Source organism: Serinus canaria, chromosome 5 (genome assembly GCF_022539315.1).
Source record: "Serinus canaria isolate serCan28SL12 chromosome 5, serCan2020, whole genome shotgun sequence".
Classification (NCBI taxonomy): Eukaryota; Metazoa; Chordata; class Aves; order Passeriformes; family Fringillidae; genus Serinus; species Serinus canaria.
This window is the reverse complement of record NC_066319.1, coordinates 31,214,048-31,233,038: the sequence shown is the minus strand read 5'-3', so window position 1 is coordinate 31,233,038 and position 18,991 is coordinate 31,214,048. Positions and strand designations below refer to the sequence as shown.

General features: G+C 35.1%; 1 protein-coding gene across 3 annotated transcripts in view; it reads right to left on the bottom strand.

Annotated features, from left to right (window-relative positions):
• The window catches only part of FMN1 (formin 1), a 164,840-nt gene that overhangs the window by 98,484 nt on the left and 47,365 nt on the right, over positions 1-18,991 (bottom strand). For all 3 annotated transcript variants that reach the window (XM_050974945.1, XM_050974946.1, XM_050974947.1), the window contains one exon: positions 8,441-8,502. In XM_050974945.1, the coding sequence (XP_050830902.1) occupies positions 8,441-8,502 (62 nt within the window). The remainder of the gene's footprint in view (positions 1-8,440; positions 8,503-18,991) is intronic.

The window sequence follows — 18,991 nt, the reverse complement described above, 5'->3', positions numbered from 1 at the left end:
TTACACAGCACACTCCATGTATGCTTGGAATACAATGAACATCAAGATCCTGTTATGTCCACTCCACCACCTGGAAAGTGATGTACTCTACTGTGGAATCTCTGTGCCTACAGAGAAATCTCACCAGAATCTAAATTCTTCTTGATTTATATCAAACAGAAAATTGTTAATGCCTTGGATTCACTAACTTCTTACCACAGGCACGTTTGCTCAACAACGTAATTTCTTGAAACAAATGATAAAAAACTTTAAACAACTAGATTAACTAATACTTAATACAGCCAACTATTAACAATGTATGCTTAAAGGGGTAAATTCAGGTTATTAATAAGTAAATATTAACAATAGATAATTTAACATTTTATGTAGATTTAGAATGTTCAGTAGCTAACCTATAAAATTCCCACCAATACTAAAGTTTCTCATTTGAATGAATGCTTTTAAAAACAATAAACCCATGAAAATATTCACTGGCAAAAACCACTTTAAGCCTGCATGTATCTCAGGCAGCAAAGAATTCCCAGACAATGGAATACCACACCCACTAGAATTTGCCAAAAGCAGCTACCTGTCATGCCATTCAAAAGCTAGCAATCCTTATAGAAAGTGACTGTTGATTCCTCCTAAATGTAAGATAGCTTATGCCAGGAAAAATAAATCCTACATAATATATAAAAAACGGGTACCCAGCTAAATTGAGACCAACATATAAATTTCTAGGAAAACCAAATTTTGTGGACAATTTGATTGGAAAAATCTCTAAATATTGTTAAACTCTGCTAAACATTTAAATTCTGCAGAATGGAATGAGGTGACTCAGCATGCAACATGCCAATAAATGTAAATGATACACTGCATGCAATTTCTCTGATGTGTAGCTAATCAAAGTATGAAACCACACCATAAGCTAAAAATTAATTTCAAACTTTTGTTGAACTAGGACCAAGACCAGTTAACATGCAAAATCCAAAGATTCCTTTCCTATCACAAACTTTACAGTTACTAGCTTACTCTGCTTCTCACTTGCAGCTGTTACCATAGTCTTAGGACAGCCTCAGTTACTATGCACACAAAAATACTAATACCTGTTCTCTGTGGTGGTGTTCAGAAGATTATATGCAACGAAGAAAAAATATCCTGAACATTGCTAATAAAATACTTTAAAATACAATATGTAGAAATATAGACTGATAATCAAAATTCTATAGGAATCATTTGTTTTGATGATAATTTACTTGAGATAAGTTACAGTATTTCTCAATTGCCAGGGAAATTACATGATGATGTGGCATATTTTGCATCTGGCATGTAAAATGTGAAAACAATGCAAAAAATGGCTGAAAACAAGTCGAAGATGAAGTTTCAGTGACAAAAACTACTGAGGCATGGATCCAATAAGAAAACTGATTGTAGTAGAGAGCAAGTTGTCTCTGATCTTGGGAGAATGTTTTTGGACACCTAACAGCTTTTTTATTACTGTGGCTGATTAAAATGAAAAGCCCTACTACTAAAATGTTCTTTTTGATGAGGTTTTTTGCCATGAACTATAGACCTTGCAGTCCAGTGGGATACAAATCCTTTGATCCTGTGCAGTCACATAAATTCAAAGTCGTAAACCAACATTGAATTTGATTTTATTAGTGTGGCTGATGTTGCCAGAATTGCAATGCAACCTTGTTTTTCTTCGCTTTCCTTCCTTTTCTTTTGGGAAGAGGATGGAAAGGAGAGTTTACTGTCAACATTGCTTCACCATATAAAGAACTAATTTCTTTGGCAACCACGCTACAAGATCAGCCATTATAACAAAGCTTTCTAACTATATAGGAAAGCAAAAATATATGTTGCTAAGTTGCAACCAATTACTTGAATTAAGTAAAAGCTGAAGCAAAAAGCATTATTAGTAAAGCACATGGAAAACAGCAACCAAAGATAAAGTTACATATCTATAGGAAGAAAATGAGCAGCAATGAAAACTTCTCAACAGGAATTATTCAACCAAATGGTGCCATGAGAATAAAAAAAAAAAGTAACTCTACATTTTTACAAACTAACAATTTTCATTTTTCGTAATTAATATAACTTTTGTCTAAAAGTTTTGAGAATTTTTAGAAATTATTAGCCTCTCCACCAAAATAGTGTTCTCATTTGCCATCAAAATAACAAAAAGAGATTCTACACGAATAGAGAGAAGTATAACATTAATTATGGAAATGACTCTGTATTTGTGTAAAAGACACACCTACTTTAAACTAACATATACTGCATGCTAATTATGCAGCACCAGACTACTCCTGACATTCCCATTACAGAATTTGAAGAAAATATTGCAGATGAAAAAGTCTCAGAAAAAACAGCCTTGGTCAATTACTCAAAAGGGAGCAATCAGAACAATCTTAATGTTATCCCTTCCCATCAATGCTTCCATGCTGTGCAGCTATGCAGAAACTTTCTCTTCAACAGAACTAATACTTCATTCAGTGAACATGAGGGAAGATATCCCAGACAAAAGTTAAAAATTCAATAATGAAAAAGCAGAAAGCTTTTAAGACTTCTGCGTGTGCAGAAGTTGAAAGGTATGTAAGAACAAAGTGTGGAATCTCAGAGAAAGAAACAACACCAGTATGGTAAAGGCATGACAATGCTGAACTGGGAAAACAGATTCTACACTTGCTCAATCTGCAAAATTCCTGCACATTGAGTCATGGGTCATTTTAGTCAGATTTCCTCAAGAAGCCACTAAGGATACACCTTCTTTTACAAAATACTATCCTGGGATTCTGGGACCCAACGTATAGTTGCAAAGTAAGTTAAAAATGAACTGTGATTGAACATTTATGCAAATGTAAGCATCCCAATAAATCTGTTAAACCTTAGGTCTGTGAATAATAAGATTACATGCCTATCCTAACACATATTGTAAAGTCCAGTTTATACTTAAACATCCTAAAGTTAAAACTTACAACAGTAGTAAAAACTGTAATGAAATGACCTATATTCAGATCAAATCCTGACTAATAAAGCAAGGGAGGGTATTGCTTATTGACCAACTAAATTAAAATCAAATACTGAATGGACTGTATTCATTCCAGGACACATATGCTGGAGAATATTGCCCACAGATAAGTAAAACTTGTATTGTGATGTCCAGACCCAAGTCTTTACAATCTATCTCCTACTGTTTTCTGTCCTAATTTCCAGGCTACCTCTTTTGCCCTGCATCTTGCCAGTGTAGTGCCTCTAGTACAGTGTATGCTATAAGGACTGCCAGCCTCAGTATGTCTACTCACTGTTTTCTACCTGAAATTGTACCTTTCACATCTCTATACATACATCCAGCTCTTGTTTTCTGCTTTGCATTCCAGTGGGTTTTCTTTCATTGCCTAATCATCAGTAAGGGAGTCAGGAGACAGACTTTCATTTTGAAAGCATTCTCTGAAGGGTGATCCCCACCTAATCAAGAGTAACTTGTGTCAACCATTAATCAGTGGAACTTAGTTTTGACCCAGTGGTATTTTATAACAACTTTGGTGGCTTTGTGGAAATGGCAATTGAAAGTTTGTTCAACACCAGAAGATGCAATCAGTGATTACTAGATTTACAAAGTCAAAAGCCGCTAAAATCAGGTCTTTACTGAACATGAGAAAAAATAGTTTTATTTAAAAAATTTTAACCTCCAATTTCAGACAGATTTTCCCTTATTGGCAAAATGCTCATCCTTGGCAAATTTGTCCCTGTTCCTGATAAAATCAGGAATATTGGAGCCAGAATTTTTCAACAACAGAATATTACACATTTGATTCAGAAAAAATTGCCTTACAACTACTGGATTTAAACAAATATCTGATGTAGTAAATTTCAAAGTGCAGATAATTTTGGCAAGAAAGCACGGGGTACATGTTTTCAAAATTAAAATGGTAACTTTGGTACTACTTAATTTTAATGACTTTTATAATTCCATGATGACACTTCAATTAATTTCTCTTGTATACAATTGTTTTCTATGTTACAGAGATCTTTAAAAATATCTGTGAAAATAAAATGTCCTCTTGTTCAAAGTGTGTGCTCTACTTTATTCTCCTGAGTATATAACATGTTTATTCAAGGCAAGGTGATGGGATAAATTAACTTTCATAAACTATGAAAAAGGCAGCAGATTATAAGGAAAGTTAAGAGTTTTGTTTTTGCCCTAACTAAGCAGGATTTTTTGCAATGTGTCTAAATTTGAGCAGGAACTCTGTCTTGCTGAAGTTTGAATGTTGTAATTTGTCCTGCTCTATGCACATTTTAACTATGTACTACCATCTCCATGTGCTGAAATAGAGTTAAAGAGATTTTCACTGTTTTCAATCTAGGGAATATGGTCTGTGGTAATTTCTTAAATAAACAGGAGAATCCTTGGATCAACATTTGGAATTAACAGCATTCTGCAGCTGACATGAAGTTTAAACAATCCAAGTCTGACAGTGAAATTGCATTGAAAATAACAGAATGGCAATATGGCAAGTGGCCATATTGAAAAAAACCCACAACACAATGAAAGAAGAAGCTTCCGGGATATTCAAACCATCTGATAAGAAAATATTAACAATGTAAATGTAGTGTTAAAGGAAAATAAGGATGAAAAGCATACACTGCATCAAAAATATGACAACTGGAGGAGAAGAATGGGAAAATTTTGTTTACTGTAAGCATCAGAGCACAGCAGGGATGCTTAAAATGTCATAAAGAATTTTATTATAGAGTATGATTTGAATATAGAAATTGTAATGTGCAATTTTTTTAAAGATTAACTAGCTGGGGAATATCTTCACACAACATGAAGGATCATTCCAAGCTTCATTTCTGAATGAAGATGAAATTGTCAGGTGGTTCCAAAGAGATTAAGTGCTGTTTGCTGTAGAAAGATGCTGTTTTATTGCTCCTGTCCTTTGTTCCCTAGTCTGCCACTTCATCTCCTCTAGTAATGGCTATGCAAATTTTTCAGCACAGAAAGATTTTTTTGCCTGCTGGGATTTTACTATTTTCAGAAATGCAAACTTTAAAGATAATGTTGCTCCTATTGTCTGGCAGCCTTAGGAGTTCTGAAATCGGTATTTTAATACAATTTCATAGGAGTTCAGTCTCTTTTTTCTCATAACTTCAATGTTTTTTTTCAGTCTTTACATTTACATTCCTTTCTTGCATTGCAGAGAGGCTCTGCAGTGAGCAGGGAGAATTCCTCCAAGAGGACAAAGTAACCAAGAAGAAGATTCATAAAGGCACGCAGTACACACTCAGTGGTGCAACCACACATTTAGCAGCTGAAAGACTGAAACATTTCAAGTTAGGCAAGATTAGTATCAATAATTAACCACAAGCTGGGAGACCTTCATCAGTTCACCACATGGAAATGCTGAAAAGCCTGAACAGCTCATTAGGAACAACTGGCTAATAAACCCTTGCTGACCTTGGCTGCTGCTTTGAGCTGCAGCTCCACCAGAGAGAGAAGCATACATGATACAGATTTTCTTCTGTATGTGCATGCTGGAATACAAAAATACAACAGAGAACACTCAAAGCAGCCAGCCACCTTATGGATGCATTTCATCTTGTAAAAGTTAAAACAATAATCTCATTCTGAAGCAAAACCTTATTACCAAAAGTCAACACATATCCACATATATTAAAAAGTTTTGGATTTTATAAGTACTGTGGCATATTAAAGCTTTCAACACTATTCATCATTGGACCCCATATCCTAATAGCAAATTTCAAAACATAGTGACTTTTGAAAAATCATTATTTCCCTATTCCATGCAAGAATTCACATATGCACAAACAAAACTGAGGGGAAAAAAATTCTTTTTCTCCAGAAAGGAATCATAAAAATCCTTAACAGCATCCAGGTCAGATTTCTTTCAATTTAATCTGCTCAAAAGTATTCCAGTTTGTTATAATAGAGTCTACCTATAGAAAAAGAAGATTTAGGCAAATTAAAATAGTGTAAAATGTTTTGATTTGGTGTTAAAACACCCAATTTGTGATGTATGCTTTGAAGCTGAAATTAAATTTTACTTTGACATCTAAGTAAAAGACATTTTAAATTGCCAAAATAAAACTGAGATCACTCACTTCTATAAAGAGGTATTTTGATAAGCATTCTGGCATACAACAGCTTTCAGCACTATTTACCATTGCCTCCCACAGCTGAATTAAATATTCCAAAATGTTGCAGAGAGAAGCAGCACCTTTTGTTATACTCATGTCATAATTAAAGAGCAATGGAAGCATTCATAAATGGAAGCATACTGACCACAAGGGAAAACAAATGGGAAGGTGAAAAGACAAAGAGACAAGAAAGAACTTAGGAAGCATTAGACAAGAAAAAATAAGATTTGTAAAAGAATGAAATTATCATAATAGAACTAGAGTTTTACTACTTAATAAAACCCTAAATGTTTTTATGCTTTTGTGGTCTCACTACAAAATAAAAATAAATTATCTTTAAATTATCAGATAATTTTGACTGGTGCTATGATTTTTCCTTTCACATTCCTTTTTCTTCCTCATTTTTCAGTGTTTTCTGGGGCACTTTGAGGCACTGGTCTTTAACCTCAATTTATGATATGAAATCGTTTTCAAAGTCAAGGAAGTTCTTCTGTGAAAAGGAAATTACTTTCTACCCACTTCTACATTTCAGCTCTCAGAACCTTCACAAAAAAAGCAAAAATGCAAACATTACCATGGAGGCCACAAAGGTCACTATGAACACCTCATGATACATTCTTCCCTAAATGAGGCCAGCTCGCTCTTTCGTAACGTCACGGGCAGCTTTATACCAACTGCATTGCCATTCACTAGTTCTTAAGTTTCAGTAATATGTTCATAACTGTGATGGATGCAACTATACAGGTATTTCTTTCTAAAATTTGCCATGAGATATTTTAAGAGATGTAAAAACAGGATTTTATTATATGATATTTACTGAATAATTTATAAGCTAGCTATAGTTAATTTTTATCAAATACCTATTCATATATCTTACACTATATTATATGACACGCATTATGAAATACTATTATGTAACAGAAATACCTGAAGATACTGATATTCTCAGTTTGGGAATATATAAAAGATCTAGCTAGCTGGTGGAAGCCCAACAACCTGTGTCAGAGAAAAACACCCATGCACAGGCTACATACAGGACAGCTATGGTCTTTCTTTCCATCTTCAACAAGCAGCCTTAAACTCCCACATACTAAAGATTAAGGGATATTTGGTAGGTTTGTTCTAAAGAGAACACAGAGACATTAGGGAAAAAGTATACTTGAATGTATACTTGAATTTTTACTCATTTTATCAATTTAACTTACAGAGGAAAAAAAAGCACAGTGCACTCTAGTGTCAGGTTAAATATTAAGCACTGCAGACTGAATATTGCCTTCAAGTAAATTCCTTTCTTACAGAAGTCAGGACCATTTTCATTACTTTGTGTTGTTGTCATCTACTTAGTTGGTTATTAGATACTCAAGATTTGGTTCTGCTGGACAAACACTGTGAAGGTGTTGACAGCTATGACTTATCAATTGAGCAAATTCCATTTTAGTTTCCTAATGCGCAAGATAATTTTTGACCTAAAACTAAAACAGATACACCAACAGTGGGCAGGATGTCACGACCCTCCGTTTAGAAGGAAGTATGAAACGTGCACACGTTTTTGGGAACTTTTTTGGAAGGACTCAGCTGACATCTAGTGGCAAGAGCAGGGAAAGCAACAGTACAGAACAGAAATCGTTCCAGGTCTTTAAACTGTATTACTCAGTATTTTGTAAACATTAAGTGAAAAATTCAAGAAATCCTTTGAATGCAGCAACAGAATTACCCTTTTTAGACATTACTTTCATGTGGATGATTCAGTTGAATTATATACATTAATTACCCTTCAAGAGTTAAGTGAGATTGTTATGCCATAAAAGAAGGCTCAGATTCACAAGTAATTGACTTGGTGCAATACATGTTGTAATCTTAATTAGTAGACACACTACATGACAAAAAATGAAATCAAGTGACATCAAAAAAAAAGGAACAAAACTTCAAGTTTTGGTGATAACAATAAGACGGGAAAATACAATACAGTACAGTCATATGCCCTCCCTACCCAGTGATTGTTGTGCATCTTTCAAGACTGCTACATTCACTGCAACTTCAGTCTCTTAGATTCAGCACCAACTCCCAGAAACTAGTGGTTTCTGGGTAAAGCCCTGACTGCACTCTGGGTATTCTGTATTGTTTACAAGTATAGATTTTAACAAAATTAATTTTAGCTGAGTTGGCAGTCAACTGAAAACAATGAAAGAAAGAAAGAATTAAATTCTTACCATTTGATAGAAAGTTTATGTTTGCACCTGTAAAAATCTGTAAAAAGCACTAGACAGCGAAATAAATAATTACAAAACTATACCTTTAATGTTTCAATTTCTTCTTTGTGTTCCCTCTTTAAATGCAGAATAGCAGCTTGGTACTCTGTAGAAATAAAGAAAGTACATTCCCTTAGAGTCAGAAAACAATGTGCCATCTTCAGCATAGAATATTTCACCAGGTCCAGAATGCAGGTGTAGACTCTCAAATAAATGACCTTTTGTGGTGGTGATGGAAAAGAAAATCTGAACACAGTAATTAGCATTTTTTTTCTAAGACCACATGACCAGATTTTCCATGGTGTTTCTGAGAGAAGAGGATAAAGCAGAGGTCTTCCATGCTGAGAAGGGAAAATGGGGGAAAAGATATGACAGACTGAAATAACAAACGGAAACTATAGTTTTGCTTAATTTTGCAAATAAATGTGGAACTGATAGGATATTATGACGAGCACATGCATGCATACACACACACTCACCTGAATTCTCAAACAACATGCATCAAGTACAGTGATTTAAATGGACAAACATACAATCACTATACACAGTCAAACTGGATAAAATAGCAATCACAATTACAAATGAAGACCTCAGAAGGTAGAAAACAGCAAGATACAAAGAATTCTTTCTCTTAATTCTATCATACAAAGAATAATTACAGAGTTTAAGTACACAATAATACTGTGAATGAGATACAGGAATAGTTCTGCCACTTAGCAAGAATACAACAAAATCCAAAGGCTGAAAGCATGAAACTGAAAGCCAAAGAAATTTAAATCAGCAGTGAAAAAATGAGGATTGATCACACAGTTTTAGTGATGGCATAGATTTACCAAACACACCTCTAGGACCACTGATACTATGGTTCCCCTTAATCTGTACCATGACTGCATTTGGCCAGAGGAAGAAACAGATACCCCTTCAAAACACTGGTGTAAGGCTTTAAGAGATCTTAAGAGAGTCTATTGTAAGACACTGGTCCAGAAGCTACAGCCCTCCTAAACACCTGACTGGAGTTTGTTGTTAGATGACCAAAGTCCCACCTCCATCTGCTTTCAAATCAAAATTTATCCAAAAGCGTGTTTCCAGTTTTCTGGCTTGGCTTCTGCCTCCTCAACTAAATCCTAACTTAATCAAGGTTTGAAAATAGGCCAAAGAATTTTAATTTTATTGTCAATGGTCTCTAAGACTAAGAAGTCTGCATGATCCATTCAACAGAAAATTAACAAAATAGCATTAAAGTATCCAAGTATGACCAAAGTACCAGATAAATAAAATATTCCAGTGCTTATCTGCTCTCTTTTTTTTTCCTTTTTCTCATCAGAGCACATGAAGGAAAGAGGAAAGAAAAGGTAACTTGATCATCACCATGAATTCTACATGACATGGAAGCTTTTAATGTAAAGCTTCCATGTCATGTAGACATGGATTTTTTCCAAGCACAGGTGAAGTTATAATCAAGCATAACTGATTATAACTGATATAAAAAATCAAAAGGAAAAGGGATCAATATTTTATACAGCATAAAATAAAAACCTTGGTGATTCCAGCTAGCTATAGCATCTATCTAAACTTTTCCTTGCCCTCTAACAGGTCTCTACTTAGAGCTTTCAGGCATAAGAAAATTGCCTGACTGCTCTGCTGGAATCACAACTGGTTAGGTCTATAACTATTAATTAGTTTGATTAATAGTTATAGACTATTAATCCTATTGATTAATTCCTTTGACCGGTTGATATTCCCTATGGATACAGGCTCTGCATATCCATTCACCTAAACAGGATATAAAACAGTTGCCTCAGGTCCCCAGAAAAGGTTGTGACCCTTCTGGCACCTCAGCTGCCTTAAGCACTCAGTTTGCAGGGCATGAACCTTATGAATGTCCTAACTTGAAGGTTAGCTCTTTAAGGTCACATGATAACTGAAGCAAATAACAGGCTTTGAAAATGCTCCCAACAATCAGTTCTTAGTTTAGCTAACAGAAGGATACAGATCTATCTTAACAAAAGATCTACTTTCTATGTGGAATTGCTCAATGATTAAAATTCTTTGAGATTTGGGTAAGAGAGTCATAATTCACCCACGATGACACAGACCTGCACTAGCACCAGAAGCAGATTTTTCACCATGTCTACCCATTCCCAACCTTCTGTTGCCTTTTTTTTTTAATCTTGGCACAAATGTTTGTACAATTAGAGAATGATGGAAGAACCCCTATGAATGAAATCTAACACAGCACAGGAATTTAAAATTTTTTTAACCATTAAGTATATGTCATTGTTGGCACCTGTTTTTCATTGCTTCTAGGTGAAAGCTCTGAAACAAGTTCTAGAGATTGTTTTAAGCTTTGTTCTAAAGCAGATGTAAGACAGAGAGTAGCAATTCTTTTACCATTTAGTTATTCCTTAAAAATATGCTTAGAAAGTACTAAGCTATAAGAATTAATAATAGAAACTAATTTCCTAAAACACTGCTACTGCATAAAAGCAAGTGCATCATAAACTGATATACTGTAACAGATTTAATAGATTGTCTATGATATAAACTGACATTCAACAGCACAAGCTCCTAATTTTATTATTTTTAACTGGAAGAAACTATCTGTTGGATAGAGGCTGACACCCAGCAAAGTACTTTAATTCTCAAGCAAATGTTTATTTTTCTGTATAAGATATTTTAATGAAAATCACATCACAATTATATTGTCCTGCATAAAATAAAGTAACTCATGACCATTCCTTTTCTGTCTTCTGTGAGGTCACCTTTATTTAGTACAATTGTACACAGATGGGATTTTAAGAAAATAACCTGTATATGCCTAATCTGGTAATCAGAATCATTAAAATGCAGAAGAATTTGACTAGAAAAAATAATTTCATTAATGTAATTCCCAAAATCAGTTCCTTAACATACTGGCAACAGAATAATGAAGCTTGATTATGCAGTACTGTTGGGATGCTGCTTAGAGTGGTAAAAATCAAACCAGCAAAGTAAATAATAATGACATTTTAACAGAAAGAACTAAATGGGGAATAAAATATAAATCAGGCTTTATAAACGATTGAATTCTTAAATGCCATTTCACTCAAAAAATAATCCACATAGAGTACACATAAAATCCAGAAATACCAACGTATCACTGAGTGATTTGTCTAGGTTAAAAATTAACAATGCCAGAGTTGAAGAAATCTGATAGGGCTCTGTAGCCAGCCTGACTCTCACATACCCACTGTAACTCCCTCGGCTGTGTTAGCTGACACACGAACACCTGAGAGCAGCTCTGAGAGCCTGCCCAGAAACAAGGCTGCAGCTGAAGTGCAGCACTTCCCCCTTCCTGGTGCTGCCCTACCTTGGGGACCTTCCAGATGACACAAACTAATCACAAACCACAGAATGGCTGAGGCTAGAAGGGACCTCTGGAGGCCATCTGGTCTGCACCCCCACCCCTCTCAGACCTGGTTGCCCAGGACCACATCCAAACAATATCAAGATGTGCCACATCTACTTATTTTTTTAATACTTCCACGGATGGTGACCTGTTTCAGTGCTTAACCACTCTTTCCTAATACCCAAACTGAACCTCCCCTGGTGCAACTTGAGGCCATTTCCCCTTATCCTATCATTAGCTGTCTGGGAGAAGAAACCAACCCTTGGCCACTACCTCCTTGCAGGTAATGAGCAGCAGGTCTCCCCTGAGCCTTCTTTTCCCCAGACTGAACAAGCCCAGCTCCACTGGCTGCTTCTCATAGGACTTACATTCAGATCCTTCATCAGCTTTGCTGCCCTGGACACACTTAAACACCTCAATGTCAATTTGCTGAAGCTTTAAATTCTTTTATTATGACACACAACAGAAGGCTGATTGCACAAATATCCTGTTGTATTTGCCTGGTCTCCAATCTGCCTGCAAGAAGACAGTGGCTGTAGGGCATAAATTTAGCTTCCCCTCAAGCAGATATTACTCTTAAGAACTTTTGAGACAAATCAGATAAAAATCAGATTGCAAGTGTTAAGTGTGCCAATCCTAAAAAATTACCACATGAAAATTAGGGTTTCGTTTCTGAGAAAATAATTTAAAAAGTCACTCCTTTACAAACGGCATTCAAGCAAAAAAGTAAACAATCACACTGCAGATTCCACTCCAAACAGCTTGTAGTCTCAGTTTTCATTTACTACTTCTAATTTTCTACTTTTTCCTTTGTTTTGAGAGTATGCCATCACAAGAAAAATGCAACAGATCATGTAAGCTGTTGCCCACTTGAACATATTCTTTACTTTTGCAACCTGATGCTACCTGCAATCAATAATTAAAACCCGCTAAAGCAAACTTTCATAAAACTGATGATTTTTTCTAAGATAGTGAGATGAAGTAGAAATACATTAACAAGCCTTAAACAAATATTTGTTACATTTGCTGACAGCTAGCAACATAATATCATGTCATTGTAAAACGTTTCACTAAAACATTTTTTGAAAGTGATCTGAGAGTTGGCAAAGTACACAGGAAGCTGTATAGAGACCTCAGTGATGACTAAATATATACAGTAACATGCAAATGCAAAATTTCCTTTTTCTACGTTGTTGTTGGAAAAATAAATCGATTATTCATTGTAAAAAAAAAAAATCTACTTACTGTGAAACTTAAATTTCCATTTACTTGCATGTTTTGCCATAGCCAGCAGATAGCATTTTGATGAAAGAATGCTAAATTTGCATTCAGGTCTACCCTACTTCTACTAACTTTGTATCAGCTGCAAATTCTCAAGTCTTACTTTTCCACTTCAATCCTATTGTTTTATTCTAGATATGAACTTGTTATCTCATTAGTTTTTAACATAAACTTTTATTTTAATACTGTTTTTTGTCTTACTTTTTTCCTAATGAGTAGCTTGCTAAATGGTTTTTAATAGTAACATATGTATTTCACATTTCCTTGTTCAACTGTATGTTCTTATAAGGTGCTTAAGAAAAAAATAAACCACAATTTTTGAAGTGACAAACTACATAATTGTCATGATCCTGTTCTGTCACCCATTGCTACAGTCAGTATTAGAAAGCATCTTAACTTCCAGTCATGCTATATTTGGTTCTTCTTGTGTGCAACTGCAGGAAGAAGTAAATCTAATTAATGTTTTATTTTAAAAAAATTTGATTTGATTTAAAAAAAATTACTTTAGCATTGAACATTGCCGAGACAGAACCAGTGCAAACAGGATAACCTTCCTTCCCTAACTGTCATGTTTGCTATCAGTCTGCTTCAGGATTTTAAAGTATGTTGTCAATATGGATCATATAAAGATAACATTGACTAAAACGATACCAGTCCATCAGGAAAATACATTATTTCCTTTACCATTAGGTACTACAACATTTGAAATACTCCAGTTAAAGCCTGCAATTAACATCTACCCAAGTAATGGCCTGCAAGAAGGAAATAAAATTGTGTTTTAACTAACTACCAAATGCAAGGAGGAAATAACTCCGTGTCCTGTAATTTCATCAAACATAGTATGTGAACAGATGAAAGAATTTTTGTTGAAGCACAATGGAAAAACTGAAGCTGCAACCCCAAACAGTTCACAATGGTTGAATAAGGAAGATGCACACAATGTGAACAAAGACTTTAAGTAGAGCATCAGACATGGAATTTGTTATAGAATCACAAACATCTACTGTGTGAAGCAACAGAGTACCATGCACTGTGAAACAGTGGACAAATGCCTATACCCTTTTAGACATCACCATCTGCTAGAGCAAAAACTGTACAAAATACACAGAGAACTTTAGGAGCTTCTCATAGGACTTATATGGCACCACAAGTTTTAGTCATGTTCTGTTGAATAGCAATTTTTAAATTAAAAAGTATCCAAAACTCAGAAAGTTGAAAGATACCAAAATTTACATATATAGGGAAAAAAGTAATGCAATACAGAAAAGCTACTTATCCTGATTAAGTTATACAAAAAGCACAATCTTTTCAACAGTTATTGTACTTCATGAGTTTTAAATTTAAACATAAAATAACTTGAAACAAAACAAGATATATTCAATATTTTGGGCTAATTTTTAAAGCAGTGCATTTTCTAGAATTTTGGCCCTGAAAGCCAATCTTGTAAAAAAAATGTGTAAAATAGGACTGCTTGAATCTACCCTTAACAATTATAAAAACCAAGTATGTAAATCAGCAGGATATTCTAGTATTCATAGGCTTTTGGTATGTGAATATGAACAAGTCCATGAGTATTTATAGGCCCAACTGCTCAGCTTTATTATTTTTCCTGACTTTTTAGGACAAACACAGTCTCCAGGCAACATACCTGTAATTTCTGTGAGCCCATTTGGGACTATGGTTTCTACAGAGAAGGCTGAGTTACAATACTGAAGTGCTAAGGATATTGAATGGACAGTTTAGCTTCAGCTGATTTCTTTAAAACCCACTGAATTCCCAAATAAGTACATCTCTAATCCTCTTTGTTACAAATTGAGATGATCTTCAAAATGTGAACCATGTATCTGTATAATCAGTATTGTCAACTGTGTTCAAGAAGTTACATAGGAAGAGATGAGTGCTAGGATTTTCTTTTTCTACAAGTCTAAGAAGTTGTTTACTTATTTGTTTCATTAGGAAGAAGGGAAAAACATGAGATTTTTATGGGACAGGCAAATACCATTTGTCTGCTTGCCTGGTTTCCCAGCAGGCAGGAAATAACACAAGTGGCCTCCAAGTACCTAAGAGTTTCTACAAAACTCTGCACCACCACCAGAGTCCGGTGGAAGAGCCCACTTTGAGTGAGATTTTGGAATGGGACTCCCCAGTTCAGTGCCCCCACCAAGACTCCCCCAAATGACACACTCCTCTTTCCTCTGTTCCTCCTTTCCCTCTCACTTCCTGCTGAAGTAGGATGGAGTTGCGAATTGGAGATGTCAAAAATGAAGATCACAGGTTGAGATATGAACAGTTTACTGGAAACAGCAATGAGATAAGAAAATGAACAGTAATGGCAACAATATTAGTAACAAAAGAATACAAGACTGAGGGTGATTCAAATGCAAAAATGCTCACCCTGGACCCTGAGACAAGGAACAATAGAGCATGGCTTACCCTTTCCTGCCATGCCTTTTTGACTGGAAGCCAGAGTCCCTTTCTCCCCACCCCTAACAATGATATAAGGTGGTATCAAATAACATTAGGGTCCTGGGTGAAACTAGGACAGGAGGGAAATAGGAAATGCTTGCAATTGAATTGTGAGGGAGAAAGGTGTCTCAGACCAGACTGCTCAAAAGTTCATTTAATGGCAGTCTATACAGACAATGTAACTTCCCTGACATAAGATCAATATAACTTCCCTAACCTAATGGCATGTGCAGGGAAATTCTAACAAGTTCCAATACAAGTTGCTTTAATTAATGCAAAATTGTCTTAACACCATCTTATTTCCTATGAAGCATCTATGTAGCCGTGACAAACATGATTGGACTGTCATTATGAAACTTCAAAGGGAATAAGAGGGCTTCAAAGTACTTTGGATTTATTTCTTCTAATATGATGTCTACTCACATCATCCTCTAAATGTTGTTTCGTGGTAGAATGAAGAAGTAGTTCTTCACTGACATAATGTAAGAAGAGTTTATCCTGGTCATAAGGTTTGTTTTTAAATCTTATAATCAGACTGAATCCTCACCAACGTCTAGTACTCCTAACTCAATCAGAAAAAAGGATCAAGAAAAAAACCAAAACCAAACCCAAATCTTAATCCCTACAAAGTTTTGAGTCAGCAGATTGCTATTTTGTAGTTCTATGAAAAGCATGACAACAGGAAATTACCCACTGAATAAACACACACAGAAAAATAGAAATGCTTTGAAACATGCCTTATTCAGTATTGCCAATTACTTCAGCAAACAACTGCAAAAGTGATAAGGCCATTTGAATGAGATATTTCGCTACCTGGACTGGTGGGAGGTGTCCCTGGCCCTAACAGTGGAGCTGGAACTAGATGATCTTTAAGGCCCCTTCCAACCCTAACCATTCTATGATTTTATAATTTGATAATTCAAAAGAGCTGCTTAAAAGGAGTAATGAGCATTTGTTCTGAGTCATGAGCATTTGTTCAAAATATCTTTCTTAAGCTGCACTTAAAATCCAAAAATGACCAATGGTCTGCATGTCCTGCTCTTGGTGGGTATAAAACTGAGCAAGAAAACAAAGACACAGCAGGGGTCATAAGTGAAATAAACTTCCAAAAATCAGGCTAATATCATTAATTCCATTTCTTAAAGGAAAATTAAACCTCCTTTTCCTTCAAAAGACAACCCTACTGATTCATTACTGGGAGGCAGCCCTGCCCATGCCAGAGGTGTTGGTACTAGATGATCTTTAAGGTCCATTCCCATCCCTTAATTTTCAAGTCTCAGTTTCTATGATTACTAATGACATTACTAATCAGATTCTATGATTACTAATGACATTATCAGTTAGTATCTCAGATGGTTGTCAATGGAATTTTAGTGTATTTCTTGGTCAGCCTTCCATGTGCTCTTGTTCTGAATAAGGATCAGTGTATGTCCAAATAGTTTTCCATAACTCTAATGTTAAGATCTATGATCACGTTAATTTTGACTACTGTCTTTGCTCCAAAGACTTTAGAAAAAAAACCCAAATTACGACACGTTTAATGTGAGATTAAGAAGAAATTAACCTAAATTCCACTCACTTTAGTGGGAGGGCAGCCATTGAAACTGAAGTACCACAAGCTAGAATTCTGAGGACAGTTCCTGATATCTTATAGAACTTCTGTAGTCTTACAATATTTTTAGTTCTTAAGAGTGGTAGATATAGCAGACTCACATTTTACCACTTCTATTCCATCAGGGAAAGATAAATACTACCTTTATGGGAACAAAAGAGACCAAAGACTAGACAGAGACAGACAACATTACACTGTTCCACCCACCTGGTGGTCCCTCCTTGTAAAGCTTTAGGTGAGCTAGAGACAAAAGCATAAGCAAGATTGTATTTAAGCTTCACTCAGAGAACCTGCATTTTATACTCATTAGGTTCATATACTAGCAGGGAGTCTTGCACACCCCCTGCTTTTCATTCATTAGTAAAAATATATAACTGAGCTGGTATTTGCAGCTCCTCCTCATGTTATTTTGTCTTGCAAAAAATTATGAACTGCTGAATTTCTGAAGTGTTGCTAAACACTAGCTCAGCCTATCAAATAAAACCCAAATCAAACAGCAAGTACTTAAATAAGTTTCTACCATGTAAAAATATCCTGTGGATATTCCTTGGTTAACCATGGGCCACATGCAGTAACACTATGAAAACAAAGCCACCTCTGTAGTACCCCTCACTACCAAAAAAGGCAACACAAACCAAATACACTTAGAAATATTTCTGTAAAGCTCTCAGCTTGATATATACACAGAATACCATATGCTGATTTTATTAATTCCTCTAGAATTACAATTGGAAGTAACAATCATGCTCACTCATTATCGTATTTTCATGTTGTGTGGTAAGGGAAGGAGATCAAAGCAGATCAGAAAGCTTAGACTTTTCTAAGAGATTAATTCCTTACAATCTGATTAGAAGACAGAAGTTTGGGGTGGGAACACTTTGAAGAATTCCTCATCTTGTTTTTCATTTCCAAAACATGCATTTAAAAAAGAAAGTTTTAGACTGTGCAATAGCAGTGACTGATATTGCTGACATATGTGACACTCAAAATATGCCACCAGGTGGCAGAAACAAAACATAAAACCAAAAAATATTCCTCATGATTACTACAGTATGAGGCATGCTTCATTATTTGGCAAAGAAAATACACACTAAAGCATGTGTGCTTCTCCTAATGCAGAGAAAACTGAACATGAAATAAAATTGGGATGTTTTAAACAACCTACATAATCAAAATGTCTAATGTATGTTCAGTTTTATCACCACACAGAACTTTTCTGAACACAAAGCAACAACCTTTACAAATGCATTCAACACATGCTCATGAAACTCTTATAATCTGAGCATGCTGCACTCTTCACCAGTATTTCTAAAAGAAAAGATACAAGCATTCACTGGTCAATCTGGTGACCTGAAAATTCAACCTACAATCCCAGAAGTACTGGATAGGGTGGGTCACAGTGTTTTCAAAGGAAAATTTTCATTCTTTGAAACTGTTGCAAAAGCAATTACACACATTCAAATATTATTCAGTATGATACTATTGTGTTCACAACTCTGCAGTGCAAGAATTGCCTTTTCTTCTTTGGTAATAAAACAACTTCCCTACTTAAATAATTTTAAATAAAATCTTACATGAAAACCTTTCCCACAGAAATCTCCATAACTCACATTTCAAGTAGATGGGTTACTCCTCAAACTTTACACAGCAATTTAAGAAACTTCTCTGCCATAATCTCAAAACTTCATGTAGAAAGCAGAAGCTTTGAAGTTAAATGAACTATATAGCCACTTCTGGTCATTTACACTCATTTTTGTAAAAGGCCATACATATTAAACTTCTGGTCATTTACACTCATTTTTGTAAAAGGCCATACATATTAAACATGCAAAAGAATGTTAACACAAT